Here is an 18,785-nt window from a genome sequence, read left to right on the forward strand (position 1 = left end):
ATATTAGGCGTATAGTTCAATACACATGAGATACTACACGTGAAATAGTACATTTGTATTTAAATACACATGGCACAGTACACAGAGTGGTATCCGTTTACCTTGAATACAAATGTACACGTATTTAAATACACACAAGGAATCTCTAATTTAATTTTTTTCACGTATTCTAAAGTATTATATAAATCGTTTGACCGATTCCAAGATCTTCCCCCTGTAGAGGGACAAACTGTTGCATTTATCGTCACCATCAGTTTCACATTTATCACGGGCATTGGCCCCATATTTATTGTTGCCATATATTTCACATTTATCGTCACCATACATTTCACATTTATCGTCACCACACATTTCACATTTATCGTGGACACCAGTATTCACATTTATCGTGAACGCTAGATTCACATTTACCATGGACGTCAGTTTCACATTTATCACGGGCATTGGTCCCACATTCATCATCACCAACTATTTCACATTTATCGTGTACACTACTTCTCACACTTATTGTGAACCCAATTTTCACATTTATCGCGGTCACAAATTTCACATTTACCGTGGACACAAATTTCACATTCGTCGTGACCCAAAATTTCACATTTATTGCGGACACAAATTTCACATTTATCGTGGACCCAGTTTTCACATTTATCGTAGTCCTAGATTTCACATTTACGAGTGGACACAAATTTCACATTTATTGCGGACACAAATTTCACATTTATCGAGAACACAAATTTCGCATTTATCGTGAATACAAATTTCACATTTATCGTGGACACAAATTTCACATTTATCGTGGACACAAATTTCACATTTATCGTGGATACAAATTTCACATTTATCGTGGACACAAATTTCACATTTATCGTGGGCACAAATTTCACATTTATCGTGGGCTCAAATTTCACATTTATCGCGACAATACTGTATAACTCCCATCCGGTTCCAAACCGAATGGTGGAAGAGTTCGATATCACAGTTCCTTCGTCGTTGCAACAGATTCTTCTTAAGGTGGCACGAGGTCGATGCACGCGGAAAGTTCGCGGATAAATCGGCTTCAGGTTCAGCTCGATGAGGTCAGAGGAGAATGATACGTTTGCACCGAGAGTTCTCCGCGCTTGCACGGTGTCTGTTCCGCGTTGTACGAATGCCAAAAGGCAATTGGAACGCGCACAGTGCGGGGAAGCTGCGCGTTACACACTACAGTCGCGCGTTTCGATATCGCGAGCGCGAAATCGAATTCGAATTCGGGAATGGAAAAAGTTTCTCCGGAGAAACTATGGCTGGCAACTTCAAGTTCTCGAAACTGGATCATCGCGGGCGGGGATGATGATGAAAAACGTGAAGTTTTCTGTTCCCTTTTCGGAACGGGTTACGTCCATACTTCATTCAACGTCGAATAATAAACAAATTATAATTTCCGACTAATCTCATTAATACGTGTCGCTCATTTGTTGGACTTTATTGTTCAAAATTTTGTCACTTTCCTGGATACAATGTGCGTCCTAGAACTATGGTTGAGTACCAACTGTTTCAAAAATTTAGAAAATCTTGACAAAGAAATTCCACATAATTTTACAACAGAATTTTTTCCAAATAAAATATAATGGTAAACTTTCCTCGTTATAAAATATAAGAACAGAGAACTGTTGAAAAAGACCACAGTGTCACGTTATTCGTATTTTTGGCCTATTTGATTCACAGTTTTTCATAAATAAAATAAAGTAATAAACAACCTCCGGTATAAAATACACGTTAACATAAATTAATGTAACACCGTATGACTGTCGTTCAAAGTTCTTTGACACGAATGGAAAAAAAAAAAAAAAAAAAAGAAAAAAAAAATGTACACGTACACTTATATCTCTACTTAGTATGTACCCGGAGAGATTATTTTAATAAACTGTCCTGCACGTGGAAGCACGTGTTCCTCCGAGTTCTATTCGCTAGAAAATATCAAAAAAGAGAAACACTTAACTCGACTTATATTTAATGCATACATTCAATTTATGAAGAGCAATCAACACTTTGTAATTTCGTCTATAATTATTTAAAAGGAAACTACGAAACGTGAACACGTTCACAGGCTTGGAAATAAACGGTTGGGTTTACTGAGGGGTATCAGATCGTTCCGATATGTTAAGCGAGGAGGAAATTACAAAGATGGGCCTTGCGTGTAAAATGCGAACTCGGCGCTTACTTAAGCCGACTTAGAAGCAACACGCGAGTTCCTCGAGAGCTCCAGGTGGCTCAGAACATCTTAAATGATGATCCCTCCTGCACTGGTCTGAATAAATTTTTTTTCAGGGAATTTTCAAAAATAATAGAAAAAAATTCCCCATCGAAAAAATCAAATTAACGAAACGAACTTTTCGAAGTTTCGAAGCTCGGTCAATTTTCAATATTTTTTCACGAAATTTAACGCAGATTATTCACGATCCTTCGAATTACTTTTTCTATTTTTTTATTTATAAATTTTTCATTCGCCAAAAAGGAATTCTAACGCGAAACTGTTTCTCATATAATGGAGGAATGTTTGTCAATTTTTCATCATTTAAAAATTGGTCTCCGACAGGTTATACGATAATGTTTAATAAAATTATATCCGTACATTTCAATTTTCACATCGGATTATTATGACCTGAATCCTGCAGGCGTGCTCCCATTGCACTCGCGCGAATGGAAATTAATTTGTTGGCCTTATTTTCGTTACACGCAACTTGCACAATTTTTTGACAATGTATCTATTTTCTGATTATAGAAAAAATCCGATCGATTGAACGGATAGTTTTCCTGGAAAAAATTTTCGAAGTTTCTTTTTTCATGGCTGACGAAAGTACACTATCGTTCATAAGTATTTGGCCACTTGGTGAAACACGATAGAAAAGTTTATTTTGTTACTGAAATGTAAATATTTCTAAATCAAAATTTTATCAATTGATAGAGGAAAATTAAATATTTTGTCCAGTTATGTATTCAATAACGACATCAAGGTATTTTAGCTACAAGCGCCGAACAATTATCACTATTAGGGAAGTTACTAATAGGGAATTTACTAGTAAGTTACTAGTAGAGAATCCTTAAGGGAAGGACACGAACTGTCCGACTTTGATTTTAATGAAATTTTGCAGGACGGTAGTAGAGTGCTTCCTTTTGATGTGTGCAAAATATTAGGTGTAGATACTCGATAGTTTTTAAGATATAAATAATTAAAGCTACGTATCCTAGTGCATGGATGTATCATAAACTTAATTGTTTGTATCTTAAAAACTATCGAGTGTATACACCTAACATTTTACACACATCAAAAAGAAGCCCTCTACTATCATCCTGGAAAATTTCATTAAAATCGAAGTAGGACACCTTGTGCACTTATTAGTATTCAAATTCAAATAAATAAACATACATTCCCGAAACATTCTGTACTTGGTATATTTTCAATAAATCGTAGCTGACCATAAATACTTCTGGGTGTAACGTTAATTATTATATCTCAAAAATTTTAATTATTTATAACTTAACAATTTTAATTATTTATACCTTAAAAACTATCGAGTATCTACACCTAATATTTTACACACATAAAAAGAAGGCACTCTACTATCGACCTGCAAAATCTCATTAAAATCGAAGTAGCACTTATTAGTATTCAAATTCAAATAAATGAACAAATACATTCCCGAAACATTCTGTACTTTGTATATTTTCAATAAATCGTAGCTGGCCATAAATACTTCTGGGTGTAACGTTAATTATTATATCTCAAAAATTTTAATTATTTATAACTTAACAATTTTAATTATTTATACCTTAAAAACTATCGAGTATCTACACCTAATAATTTACACACATAAAAAGAAGGCACTCTACTATCGACCTGCAAAATCTCATTAAAATCGAATTAGCACTTATTAGTATTCAAATTCAAATAAATAAACAAATACATTCCCGAAACATTCTGTACTTGGTATATTTTCAATAAATCGAACCTGTCCACGTATATTTACGGACGGTAGTGTACGTAACGACTTTCGAGGATTAAAATTAAAATGGAATTTTCGCGACTGGCGAATTTTCAATTTAATAACATTCCAATAGCATCGAATTAGTCGTCCTCGTTGATCGACGCGCAACGTATAGCGGCGTATAGCACGGTCCCGGCCGTCTCTCCTTTGAGCCGGTGTTTTCGCGAACAATTTCATAACGCGCGCGATGATCGTTCTTTCGTCCGCAGTGGCGGGTTATCCGTGCGCAATTTCCGCGACGCGGTCGAGCCGCAATTACCGCGGTTGGAAAATTTATCGTAAGCGGGAATTTCATTGGCGCGCCGGGGGAATTTATTTCGAGTTGCGAAAATGGGACGAGAACGTTGCGCGGCCCCTCGAATCTCATCGCCGCTGCTATTTCGTTCGTCGTGAAATTCGATAACCGTCGTACACTCACCGCTGGAACATTGCTCGTAAGTAACACGCGGATAGGTGTCTTGTATATATTTTTGCGACGTGAACTCGGCGAACAACCGGAGACGACACACACCATCGAATACCCGATATTTGTAAACAATTCCCGTGCGACATAATACCCCACGACTCTGTTTATTCAACGCTCGAATATTCTGGATATAATTTTTAAATAATTAACCTCAACGTGCCGTAGACTCGACGCCAGATACGCACAGGTTTTTTTTTTATTTACGACTCCTTGTTTCCTCAGCTTCCAAGAGTGTATTTGTAAATATTTATCGACGAGATTTAATGCACTCGTGGGGAAAAATTAATTTAAAAATTGTACATGGACAAATCAAAATTAATGCTGGTTAAATAAATATATATATATATGTACATATATGCACTATGTGTGCACAATATTAACAATGTATATATACTATTTATACATAACATAGACACAATATATGTGTACTATATATGCACAATATAGATATAATGTTTATATGCACAATATAGACACAATGTATATGTACTATATATACACAGTAAAGATACACACACACAAACAAAAATTGCTACTGATTAAATACACACAACAACATTTGCTACTAATTAAACACACACACACATACAATAAATAAATAAATAAATATATATATACATGCACAATATAGACACAATGTATATGTACTATATGTACATAATATAGATGCAATACAGATACAAGATACATTGAGTCTACATATAATAAATACATTATTTATAGAATTTTTTCAATAATTAATCACGATCTATTGTAAACTCAACACGAGATACGGAATTTATTTACGAACTTCCAATCTTCGGAAAGCAGCACAGTCAAATTCTGCAAAAGGTTCCTAAAATAAATTTCATTCGGAGGCTAAATTTTATTCGAAGGTCGACTCTCGTTTCAAGGAATTGCCAAATATTCGTAATTTATCTCCACAAGTCTTAATTTTACTCCGTAGTAAGTGTGTCTATGATCTGAATACCAAGATGTATAGTACGCGCGTGAAAAGATTGCATCTAAAGTCACGGTCGGTTCAGAGAGCACTTTTCCTGGGTGTACACGGAACATACGCTCGAAAGCCATAGAAAGCTTATTAAAATATCGTAAAGATCTAAAAAAAAATTAATAAAAATCATCGAAACCTTCACGAACAATATTGATATTTGTTTACTCGAAAAAATCTAGCCAAACCTGAACCGATCTGTAAAAACTAATACTACCAAAATTAATTCTAACAGAGTAAAGTATGTAACGCGAAATTCAAAACCATGAACACTATGTGTGAAGGTCAAGGTCATTCGAACCAAATTATTTCTTGTTATAATTGTTACTCTAACCTTAGAATAATCGACAAAAGCCAATGAAAATTAATACTACAAAAATCAATGCTAACGGAGTAAAGTATGTAACGTGAAATTCAAAATTGTGAACATTATGTGTGAAGGTCAAGGTCATTCGAACCAAATCATTTCTTTAAATAACTGTTACTCAAACCTTCGAATAATCGACGAAACGCAATAAACCGTGTGTCTCGAGGGTTAACTGGTCGGTCCAATTCCGTCGTTTCGGTTTCTCTCGACCTGTCCACGAATGGTTGCCGAACTGGTTCGAGTATAACGCGTTAGGATTAACCAGGGGACGAGCAGTCGTAACGGGTGTAATAAATCTCAATCTCCGAGCGGCCGCTAATAAATTCCAATCCCGGTTTGTGGATCGATTTGATAAATACGTAGGGGACGACGACACTTCGAGCGGTGTAACTTCCGAACAGTGTCGCTGGGAAGAACCTGTCCAATGAGGGAGGAAAATTCTCCCACCCACTCACACCGCCCGCCCCTCCAGGCGTACGCGAGCCAACCGCGTGCTATAAATCGTTTTATGACTCCTTCAACGCGATCACGGCCGAGAGTAAACGATCGTTTGCTCCGACGTACTGCCCGGAGACAATGAATGCGAGCCGGTGGACCCCGTTACGAGCGCTAAACTGACTTTCCGTGTACGCCACACGGGGAATTGTTAATGTTCAGCCGGTTCGTCGGTCCCCCGGGGTCATGGTAATTCTCCTTGGTTCTTCGCCGTCGCGGGACGCCTTTGCGTTTGTTGGAAGATAGGACCGGGAAAACTAGAAGTAGTAGTATGAAAAGTAACGGTAGTTTTTGACTATAGACACTAAAGATATGCTTTTGACTATAGAAAGTAACGATAGTTTTTTACTATAGAAATTATCAATAGTATAGTATCGAAAGTAACAATAACTTTTGACTATCGGAACGATAGTTTTGACTATAGAAAGTAACTATAGTTTTTGACTATAGAAAGTAACGATAGTTTTAGACTATAGAAAGTAACGATAGTTTTTTACTACAGAAATTATCAATAGTATAATATCGAAAGTAACAATAACTTTTGACTATCGGAACAATAGTTTTAACTATAGAAAGTAACGATAGTTTTTGACTATAGAAAGTAACGATAGTTTTTGACTATAGAAAGTAACGATAGTTTTTGACTATAGAAAGTAACGATAGTTTTTGACTATAGAAGGTAACGATAGTTTTTGACTATAGAAAGTAACGATAGTTTTTGACTATAGAAAGTAACGATAGTTTTTGACTATAGAAAGTAACGATAGTTTTTGACTATAGAAAGTAACGATAGTTTTTGACTTTTGGAATTAACGATAGTTTTTGACTAACTACAATACGAAAGATTTAGAATAAAAAATCGAATATAGTTTATTTCGAATCTCCACAGAAATTTCAGAATCACGTATTATTAATTTTATATTTTTCAAACAAGATTTAGGTTAATATTATATAATGCGTAGTTTTATTACGAAAAAAATTCGGTTCGATTTGTTATTCTTCCAGATTGTCGACTGGAAGGTCCAGGAAAAATAACATTTATTATTTCACAAAAAGGCGAAAAATTTTAACAAAAATGATTTATATACCGGATCGTTAACATTTGAAAACTGTAATTGTAAGGTGAACGTACGGAAGACCTTGACGAACGACTATAATGGGTACTATAGTCGCTCGTTATATTTAAATAGTGTCTGGTGAAGAGCGACTATAATAGGTACTATAGTCCCTCGTTATATGTAAGTGTCTGGTGAAGAGCTATTATAGTCGAGCGTCATAGCAAACAGTTAAAGAAAGAAAGACATTATTTGAGTCTGTATGGTTCTGCCACCTGTTAGCGATGCAACAAGTTAATATAAATGTGTGTTTTCGAACATAACCTTACAAGAGTTACATCGATTTTTAAACGAGGTAAGTTGGTACAGTAATAATCGTTTAAATTTTAACAACCCATTTCCACCATTCCCCCACTACTCAGTGTGTCAAGCCAAGCATGATTCGATCCTACGAACAAAGATAGCAACAATAAGCGAGAAAAAATTTTTTATTAATTCTCATTCTAACATATGAATTTTTATTTAAGTTTTGTTAGACTTGTAAATTTTTTATCTGTTTATTACAAAGACTATAACGATCATGAAAGTATATCAACAATTATGACCGTTTCAGACCTGTGATGTAACATCACATGGGTCAAAATTGACCCATGCTCCACCGAGAGAGGGTTAAACAGGAAGAAAGTGGGTCGAAAAGAGAATCGAATGATACGGGGAAGGGAACACTTGCTGACCTTGACTAGACAATTCTTTTCCAATTGACCTAAACAAACGCTTCGATATATATGTCGAAACAACGAACCTAGGATCGTACATTACACTAGAGAGGCTTATGGAGCGGTCATAAAAGTAACGACATATCGCACAACACAGTCGTGTGTCGTGTTGCAATTGATGGTCGTATACCAGCACCGTACTACCGTCCAATATGGCGTCGTACAAGCTGCAGAAAAAACGTGCAAACATTACAATTATCGTTCGAAGAGACTTACGAAGCGTAGCTGTATAATTTGTCGTGCGATAAATCGTTACATTTACGAGCCCCATTACTGTCAGTCGAAATCAGCGATGGGGATGATACCGAAATAATGGTATTATTAATACCAGACCATAAATTGTGACTTAATATCGAAAGTATCAGAATATATATAGGTATCGAACGGAATTGATGCACATTTGATGCTTACACTAAAATAGCACGTGCGATACTTGTACAGAAGTATCGATAACTGTTTCATACTTTGCAATAATACCGACACGTCATGCACGAGTTTTCCATATTAGCATATACCATAAATGCAGGGAGATCGATGTAGTCTATAGATCAAATTTATAAATATTGTTTTACTTAAATCAAACCTAACATTTATACAGTCTTTCGACCGAATTTGCGTACTACTCGAAATGTTTTTCCTCTGTGTAACGATTTTCTTTAAGTGTATTTTAATTCTTAATTTTCTTTACATTGGTGAAACATTCAAAGAGTGAAAGACAGTCACCAAGAGTCAGAAAGAGTCAGAAAGAGTCAGGAAGAGTCAGGAAGAGTCAGGAAGAGTCAGGAAGAGTCAGGAAGAGTCAGGAAGAGTCAGGAAGAGTCGGAAAGAGTCGGAAAGAGTCGGAAAGAGTCGGAAAGAGTCGGGAAGAGTCGGGAAGAGTCGGGAAGAGTCGGAAAGCGTCAGAAAGAGTCAGAAAGCGTCAGAAAGAGTCAGAAAGCGTCAGAAAGAGTCAGAAAGCGTCAGAAAGCGTCAGAAAGAGTCAGAAAAGAGTCAGAAAAGAGTCAGAAAAGAGTCAGAAAAGAGTCAGAAAGCGTCAGAAAGCGTCAGAAAGAGTCAGAAAGAGTCAGAAAGAGTCAGAAAGAGTCAGAAAGGGTCAGAAAGAGTCAGAAAGAGTCACAAAGAGTCACAAAGAGTCACGAAGAGTCACGAAGAGTCACGAAGAGTCAGAAGGAGTCAGAAAAAGAATCGGAGATAGTTAAAGACATACAGAAATAGACAGTCAGATACAGAAAGGAGAAAAAAGTAGAGGGAGAAAGACAGGAACGAGGCAATTCCAGGACAGGTTACGACGCATACGAAAACAATTGCAACCATTAGTGGACTACGTTACCGTGGGTCGGGGGTCAAGTCTGAATCGACTCTCTGCGACTTTCCATAACTTTCCTTCCGCCCCCATTTTTGCCAGTGCTTCAACTCGCGGGAAATACCAGTGGCAACAAACAACGGCCCGCTTCCCTTGGGATTAGATTCTCTCCGACGACGATGGAGATGCGGAAAACGAGAAGCGGACGGGAGAAGGGAACAGAAGGGTGGATTTTGTGGAAAGACCACGAGATCCCCGGTGCGCTGCCGAGGACAGACGGCACGGGGATCGTGACGGAGATGTAATTGCAAAACGAAATTATTTCCTCTCTCCAACGATCTACGGGGAGAAATCTGGGCCGCAGTCTGGAGTATCGGTTGCATCCTCAAAAGAGAAGATCGAACGTATCTTTGCAGGGATAGATTGCCTCACACGGGCAAGTGTTTTTTGAATTTTTCAATTTTATTTAACGCGTGGAATTTCGTTTCTATATTTTCTAGAGCAAAAACGAATTATTGATTGCTCCATTAACAAATACCCCCTACCTTCACTTCTTGCCGTTATAAATATATACCTATGTATATACTTACATGCAATATGTAACATACGGTATTTTTTGGTACTTGAATACGTGTCACTTTAAAAATTAATTTTTCTCGCTCCAAATCCTGGCGAAACTTATTAAAATATAAATCTCCAGATATCGAATTTTTGATCGAAGTTTCGAGCGCTTGAAACATTTGTACGATGAATTACAAAGATGACAGACAATTAACCGGTATCGAACCTTTCACGATGAAACAAAGTAAACCGAAAAAATAGTTTTGAAAATGTTTATCGTTCCACACGAACGAAATCATTTCCATCCAATTAATTTTTATCCAACCTAATGAATGTGTCCCACATATACGAAAACAGGTATAAACAGTCCCAACGTTTACACTCTTGACGGTAAAACCTTCGATCGGGATTAGAAACCTCGAATTCTGGAACACAGCCCCAGAGATTATTGGTTCTGCTATATGTGTGGTTACAGACTCGATACCACGATTCAACAAGAGCTTGATCTTGTTACAAGGATTTGTAGCATTGCAAACAGCTACCACTACAGTGTGGATTTATCTTCTGGCTGAGTCGTCTTTGTCTAAGGGTTCTACCCTCTTTGCAAAGAGACGGAGTTTTAGGGGCCACTGGAACGATCGATTCGACTGTCCGCGAAAGCGCTCTGGCTCGCGTCAACTGGTTTGTGAAATTCGTCAGAAAGTGACGGGTGACTAACAGTGGACGTTACAACACACGAAGAACCAATCCCACGAAGCATCCCAACTGGTGGCCTCCCTAACCGCCCCTTACCCTTCACTGCTCTTCTCAGAAGGTCGAACCGCTTTCGATGTTTCTCGAGACTCCGAGAAACGCGAGTATTCCACGCTGAAAAGATCGAACGTCGAGGTATTCGTGACTAAGACCAGAAAAACTATATCCTCCCGTTTCGAGAAACGTCCAATTTCAATTTCGCGCGTGTTACGTGCTACATGCTACGTGCCTCCCGCGTTGCTATATACAGGGTGTTTCAAAACGTGTGATAGCTACTTCGATGTTAAATGGAGGGGGGGGGGGGGTGCAATAAAGTTTTGCAACACACTTTTGTTCCCATAAAAGTGTGTTCTGAGAGTTTTTCGAAGTTACAATTATTTTTGTACTTCTTTTTCTACTTACAATTTGTAATTACTACTTATAATTGTAATTACCAAATACGATAATGTTCGCTTAAATTTCGACTGAATAATCTTGCTTAAATTTTAATGAGAAAAGATATAGCGAGAATAAGCAAGGAAAAAGTAGTGTGCTAAATAATAATGATCAAATCAATCGTCCGATTACAAATATTAAAATTACTACATTTTGTCATTTTATTTTAATAATAATGGTGTCGGTAGATTGGTGAGGTTCTCCCGATAAAAATGAGTCCAAACACGGCATAAATCGGAGAAATTTTACTATTGTTCCATTATTTTCGAAATTTGGGCTATTTAAATTTGAACGGACAAAGTTCGTCCGATTTGTATCGTGTTTGTACTCGTTTCAATCGGGAGAGTCTCGCCGATTCAACGGTAATATTATTGTGGAAATAAAGTGAAAAATAAACAACTTTTAATTTTGTAATCGGATGATTCGTCATAGCGCGTACGGCGTTCTTTTCAACTGCTCGAGATCAATCATTCCTACTCCTTGCGCTGTTTCTTTTTCGCTTACTTTTACTATATTTATTAACTTTCCTTTTCTCGAGATAAAATGACGGATAAATCTCAGTCTTAACATAATTTCTGGAATAAAATCGCTACATGCTTGGAGATCGTTTCAACGCCAAAGATTTACTTAAATTTAAACGAGAATTTCTAAATACTCGTTAAATTTTTAATAACTTCGTACAAGTATTTAGTACACCAATTACAACAACAATAATAATTGACAAGAACAAAATAATCAACTAAGTAAAAAAAAAATCGAGGACTTAATGAAAATCGTACACGAACTGTTCAGTGGAATCGCTTGTAAAATCTCAAACTGAATGAAAGAGTGGAAAAATGACTCGGAGATATAGTCATACGGAATTTTTTCATTGTTTTATGTCCTCTCTACCACGTACCAGGAAACACCCTGTATAGCACACGCTCGAGAAGAATACCCGTTGTGTCACCAACGAGGTCCATTAATTCTTTCCGTTTGAACAGAAAGTCACCAGTTCCTGCACCCACATTGTTACCAGAGACGGCTGCTCCTTCGGACAGGCGTCTCGGTTGGCGCAGAAGCTGGTGACTTTCTGCTCAAACGGAAAGAATTAATGGACCCCATTACGGTGACACAGCGGCATTCTTCTCGGGCGCCAACATTACGTGCATGCTCGAATGTCGGTTTTCGCATCCCCAAGGACTCAACAAAGGCAATAGGAGAAGAAGGGAAAAAATAAATTATTTCAACAGCTATTGGCGATCATCGCAATTCAATCGCTATTCATTGTAACCTGGCAGGAAATTACACACCAACCTGGCCGAATTATTAAAAAAAAAGGGTTCAATAAATAAATGGTACTAAACGCTTCCCAAGTTTCGTTAAATATAAAAAAAAAAAAATGTATGAAATAATGAAACAAATTTCAAGTGTTTTGACTTTTGGAAGCCTTATTAAATATAGGTAAAATTTTACGAAACAATAAAATTAATTTTATTCTTCAAAAAAGTGTTCTGCTTTTCAAAAAAAAAATTTTTTTTGCGACAGACGAAAAATTTTGCAAATTTGTTCTGTGTTTTAATTTCTAGAAGCTTTAACAAATATAGGTAAAATTCAAGGGAATAATAAAATTGATTTTATTTCGACGAAAAATTTTTAAAATTTTTTTGCATTTTCGTTTCTAGGAGTCTTGGTAAATTTTGATACAATTTTATGGAACGACGAGATCAATTTTCTTTTTTATACGGATGTCCTATTTCTCAAGAAACTTTGTTCGTTCGTAACTGTGAAGTCACAGTTTCATTTAAGATGAGACTCTTTCGCTTAAAGTGAAATCGAAGCGGATTGGACGCGAGAATCGACCTCAAACGTGACTCGATTTTTTCGTTTTCTAGAAACGAGCTTCAGACTTAACCCCGACGATTCCGTGAAAGAGCAGCCACGAAGCAAGAAGCGGCTAGGACTTCCGCGATCTAGCGCCTTCGTGGCCACGAACAAAGAGCTTCGGTGTTCGTACTTGAAATTCTCCGAGACTGGAATGTCTCTTCACGCTATGCACGTTCTAGGTCTTTCTCATTCGGTTGATTACGTTTCTACGTCACAATTATTTCGGCGCGCCAACGACGTCAGTCAAGAGTGTCAGGAAGTGAAAACCTCCTACCCGTAGAAGCGTGTTCCGTCCCTCGAGAATGAATTTTCGTGAAGTATCACGAGTTGCCGGGAACATAGCTATTTGAAAATTCAACGACGTGCATTTGAATTTTACATTCGAATTAAAACGTATAAATCATCGTTAGACTAATGCTGGTTTAAAATAAGTAGACTTTAACGTGTCTACCGGTTAAACGGTTCGATCGTTCGTTCGAAGTCACTTCCGGTAACACTGATCTTCGGTTTACGTAATTGTATAAAAATAAATTGTACAAAAGAACTATTGGAACTCCTTGTTAAATCGCTGACTAACTCCTTGTTATCTCATTATTTATGTGCTTCCGTTCGAGCGATCGATAGCTGTATAGATATGCAAACTAAAAATATTTACACTACTCGTTATTTTAACCAAACAGTAATATAAACATTACCAATGAATCGGTGAGATCGTCCCGTGAAAAATGAGTACAAACACGACCATGTTCAAACCACTTTTAATTTTGCGTAACAAAAATTTTCAAAAACGACTCGTGTAACGCGCAACGAAAAAATCATCCGAATGTGGCCGTGTTTGTATTCGTTTTCATCGGGAGAATCTCGCCAATTCGTTGACGACACTCTCGCGAAGATACAATGAGAAATATCAAAAGTTCCAGGCTACGTTAACAGCAATCGGACCGATACGCAGGCGGCGTCGCTTTGAAGTTCGGCGACCGAGCGCCTGTAACACGAGACACTCGTTTTTACGCTCGCTCTTGGCACCGGATCGCTTTACACGTGGCTGGATCTCGACCCACGACACGAAAACGACGATTCCAGGAAGAAATTCGCCACCATCCCTCCTTAAAACGTTCGTCGACCCCATGTACGATTTAACGACGGGTTACTGGCACGTATCAATCGATTGGTACGTTCAACGAGAAAAAGGAGAACTAATGGCGTTAAACTCTGCCGGTAGTGCCGACGATCATTTGTATTTTCTGTCAAAACAAGCAAAGTTCAATTTTAAGTCGCGTGGCGGGTGTTTGGAATCCCAGCGAGGCCGGGGGCAGATAAGCAACGTGGAAAGAGTAACCGAGACGAGAGAAGGCCGAAGGTCTGCAGTTTCAACAAATGCGATGGGAAATTTGCATTTGCAGGTCACGCCGCGGTGAGAACGAGCCGCAGCGGGCCGACCGTACGGGAAGTGAAAGAAATAAAAGAAATAGTGGGGGGAGGGGTGGGGGGCAAAGCCACATTCTTCTGGCCCCTGGAGACGCTCTTGATAAAATAGCTACAGGATTTGCATGATATTTTCCTGGCGGCGCTTTCTCATTTACCCAAGGGACGTAGGGGGGACCTTCTGGCCTAGACATGGCAAGTCCCTCGTGCAGTAGTTAGACGGACTTTCGCTCGATCTGTGGCCCACGATTGCAGGTTTCCGGCCCAGGTTGAGATATCGCAATATTCCACCGGGAATGGAAGATTTATATCCGAAAGAAACGAATTCTTTGGTCGTGAGTGCAATTGAGATGTTTTGTCACTGATCCACTGCGAGAGTCTTCGGTGGGGACATTTTTTTAAATTTTTTTCTCTTGCGAGAAGAATACTTCACGACGATACTTTGGAAGAAAGATACTTATTTTTTTGTGTATCGATCTTTACGACGGATGATTGTATTTTTATCGATGGATATTCTTTTCTAAGAGATCAAAGGTGAGCTATGGTTACAGTTTAATGCGAAGTATAGTTATTTGACGACAAGTGAATTTTTTTTTGTCAATTGATATTCTTTTCGAAGGGGAGCCACCGTTACAGTTGAATGTGAGTATAGTTATTTTCTAGCAAATAAATTAATTTTTATTAATCGATATTCTTTTCTAAGGGATGCAAGTCAAAAGTCTTGTTCCTGCAACTCGTCAAAAAAAAAACCCATAGTCCAGGAATGGCACTACCTGGATGATATGCCTTTGCAATTCATCATTAACATACACATAGTCCAGGAATAGCACTGTTTGGATGACATGAGCCAAACCTTGCCCTTGCAACTGACCACAAATAAACTCATAATCCAAGAATAGTACTATTTGAATGACATGAGCTGAACCTTGCCCTTGCAACTGACCACAAATAAACTCATAGTGCAGGAGTAGCACTATCTGGATGACATCAACCGAGCCTTGTCCTTGCAACTCACCAAAAACAAACCCACAGTCCAGGAATAGCAGTACCTGGATGACATCAGCTGAACTTTGCCCTAGTCCCCACTCTCAGCTACCGTACTCGAAAGTAAACTAACAGGCTAAGACTGTATACACAGAACCACATGCGAATAAACCAGAGAATCTAAGTCTAACCTTCGAACTGGATACACGTAGTGTCTCTTGCCAAACCACTCCTCCTCTGCTACAAAGTGTTACAGTCGAGTAGATTCATTTGACAACAGAACCTCTTTAATCATCTTTTAGAGACTTTGAAGTCTCTTTAATAATTCTTAGAATTATTTCCCTTTCAAATATTTTATTTCACCAAGCGATCAACCTGTTCAAAAGCAACGTGTGGGGGGGGAGGGGGGTTGGAAAGCTGGAAATTCAGACTCGTGTTCCCTGGCAACACCCTCTCGTGGACGACTTTCGAAACGAAAGCTCAACGACTGCGATCCCTGGCGACATTAGCAGATTTTGTACCATCCCCCCACCCCTGCCACCATCTCGACTCGAATATCCAGTGGAAAACTCGTTGATCCTTAATAGTCTCGCGAAGTTGTTAATCCGTTACGAAGCCCGTTAACTAATCGAGTACGCTTGTAACAGTATCTAGAACTGTCGTGTCGTTACAAATTCCACGGTGGCGTGTGCGCGCGTGCGCGCACACGAACAACCGAGGGAGCACAAGACCCCAACTGGTCCCCCAAGAAAGTTTCGCGGAATTCTCGATCGAGTTATTTCAACCGAGCGGGTCAGAGGTCGATTTGGACGTGGCGCGAACCGGGAAAGTGTTATCCTTCGTGGAAACTTCCTGACAGAATCGCACGTGCGACGAACATTCAATTTCGAGTTTCGTCTCCAACCTCTCGCGATTGGACCGTGACTAACGCGTGCTCGACGCGGTATGTAAGCTGAATAGATCGCGGGAGGGATCGATTGGACATAGACGGTAGAGGGTGCCCTTACAATTATCACCCGAACTGATTTTTTTTGTTTCAATTTTATTTATTTATTCAATGACATGTACCTTTCTATACAAAGATACTTTTTTTTTTTATTAATTAATAAGTTTGATCCATTCGTAAAAATGTTTGAAGCAATCACCTTTCAATGTTTTTTTTTTTAATTTGTGGGAGGTGTTTTTGACATTTTTTTTTTTTTATGGAACTATGTATGTCGATTTAGCTTGAACGTGTAAGCTTGAAAATGTATAAGTAAATATTTGAAAAATATAACAATTTTGGTGGTACGGTTATCCTCGATTTCGAGGTGAAATTTTATCCTCGGATTCAAGACGCTAAGTTATCCCCACTATTGTTTATGTTTCTTCGGTAAGATTTGACAATTCAAAGTGTTTACGTCCTAACAATATTTTCAATAGATTATCAATGCTTTTCCAGTGGAAATGAGTCCAAACCCAAATTTTGAATTTTTGAGTTTTTTCCCCCTTTTAAATTTTTTTATTTACACGTAAAATAAAATATTCCTAAATCTCGCAAAAACAAATGTTTTCGAAAAAAACACTCGCGTTTGGACTCATATTCACCGGAAAAGCTTCAGCGACCCATTGATACTTATATATTAATACTTTCCTAAACACGTAACACCAAAATACACTATAGTCGCTTTAAAGTTTCGGGTCACTTGCTCGCTGTTGCTTTTCCGTACCCTCCGGTATTGCATCCAATTTATTATACCTCTTCGAGCAGCCCGTTTAAGATCGACCATTCTCGATAACAAATTCCTGACCCGACCTCGAATTCAAGGCGGGCAGAGCGGAGCAAATTTTTTGCCTTGAAACCGAGGATTACCGTATTTACGATGTACACGGTGGGGAAATAATGGTCGACTTTCTCATGGTCGTCGCACGAATGGACACAGTGAAATCGACGGTCGTAGGAATAAACTTCCGCGAGGGCGTGCAAGCGATCGCGAGGAAGCGAAGAAAAATGAGAAATTTATCGCGCGATCGCACGGTGTCCGGAGACACCTACGACCGGGTTTCGTTTCAGCGGTGCAAAAACGTCCAATAAACGTCCCAAGCGGACGCGGCGTGCACGCAAAAAGTTCTGACGCATGCGCGCCGCTTATACGTGGCTCGAGGTACGCTCGGAGGACGATGATCGATCTTCGACGGCGACCGCTCAAAAGAAGCTCGACGAAGGTAAAGGCCGAGTTGACTGACAGCGACGCGGCTCGATTCACGCGATATATCGAGGTCAGCCTCGTTCTCGCGGAAAATTCGAGGAGACGCGTGTCGCTGAACGGAATGCAGCGATACTCCGCTTAAAGATCGACTTCGCGTCAGAGTTTCTCGATCAGGAATCACAACCCCCCACAAGTCTCCTCCTTCAGCTCCAACGAACAACCGTGAATTTAAAAACGAACGTCTCCCGATACGAATTGAAAACTCGTCCAATTCTCGTTCTATCCTCGCGAAAGTGTTATCAACGAATTACTGAGCTTCTCCCGATTAAAACGAGTACAAACACGACGGTGATCGGATAACTTTTATTTTCGCATGATAAAAAATTTTTCAAAAATCCTACGTGCGACGTTCGATGAAAAATGATCCGAACATGGTCGTGTTTGTACTCGTTTTAATCGGGAGAATCTCGCCGATTCAACGGTGGTACTCTCGCGAAGATACGACGAAAATTACACGAATTGTATTTCGCATTAACGGTCGTTCGGCGCCGCTTTGAAGCGCGTCGCGCGGTATCGAGTTTCCTCGTCAACGGCGCGGCGCGTCGCAACGTTCCTTTGACCAGTTCCGAGAACAAATTCTAGCCCGCGCCAAAGATACCCGGCTGTCCCGATTTTCGAACATTAAACGAAGCATAACCATATCGAGCTCGATCGCTCGTTTCTTCCTTGCCCGGATAGAAACATCGTTACCAACGACGTCACCTGTTACGAAACACCTGGCGGTGTTTCAACGCAGAAGTGTACGATTTTCGATTCGACACGGCACTCGGCAAACACTCGTCGTTTCGTGTTACGCGATCAGAGAAGTAGAGTATATTTGGTTTGCTCGTTGTTCGAGTGGCTAACTCTTTTTCCAGGTCGATTTTCCACGGTTCCGCGCCACGCTTGCTTCTCGTCGTCGAGTGGTCGACGTTCGAGCTCCCCCCCACCACCGCCACTCTTCGCCCTTTCTTCTTTTCATTCGCCTTCCCGGTTGTTCTTTTCCAGCGACCAACCAACGATTCGCGGAGGGGCTACGACGATGCCCCCTC

The 18,785-nt window shown here is 39.2% G+C and overlaps 2 protein-coding genes across 3 annotated transcripts in view; one reads left to right on the forward strand and one right to left on the reverse strand.

The window, feature by feature from the left end:
- LOC143146947 (uncharacterized) overlaps window positions 1-14,650 on the forward strand; it is a 61,842-nt gene extending 47,192 nt beyond the window's left edge. Inside the window, exons 3-4 of the mRNA XM_076311708.1 lie at window positions 14,011-14,456; window positions 14,500-14,650. Of these exons, the coding sequence (XP_076167823.1) occupies window positions 14,011-14,456; window positions 14,500-14,650 (597 nt within the window). The remainder of the gene's footprint in view (window positions 1-14,010; window positions 14,457-14,499) is intronic.
- The window catches only part of LOC143146885 (interleukin-1 receptor accessory protein-like 1-B), a 301,118-nt gene that overhangs the window by 194,035 nt on the left and 88,298 nt on the right, over window positions 1-18,785 (reverse strand). The gene's annotated exons all lie outside the window — the stretch shown is intronic.

Source organism: Ptiloglossa arizonensis, chromosome 5 (genome assembly GCF_051014685.1).
Source record: "Ptiloglossa arizonensis isolate GNS036 chromosome 5, iyPtiAriz1_principal, whole genome shotgun sequence".
Lineage (NCBI taxonomy): Eukaryota > Metazoa > Arthropoda > Insecta > Hymenoptera > Colletidae > Ptiloglossa > Ptiloglossa arizonensis.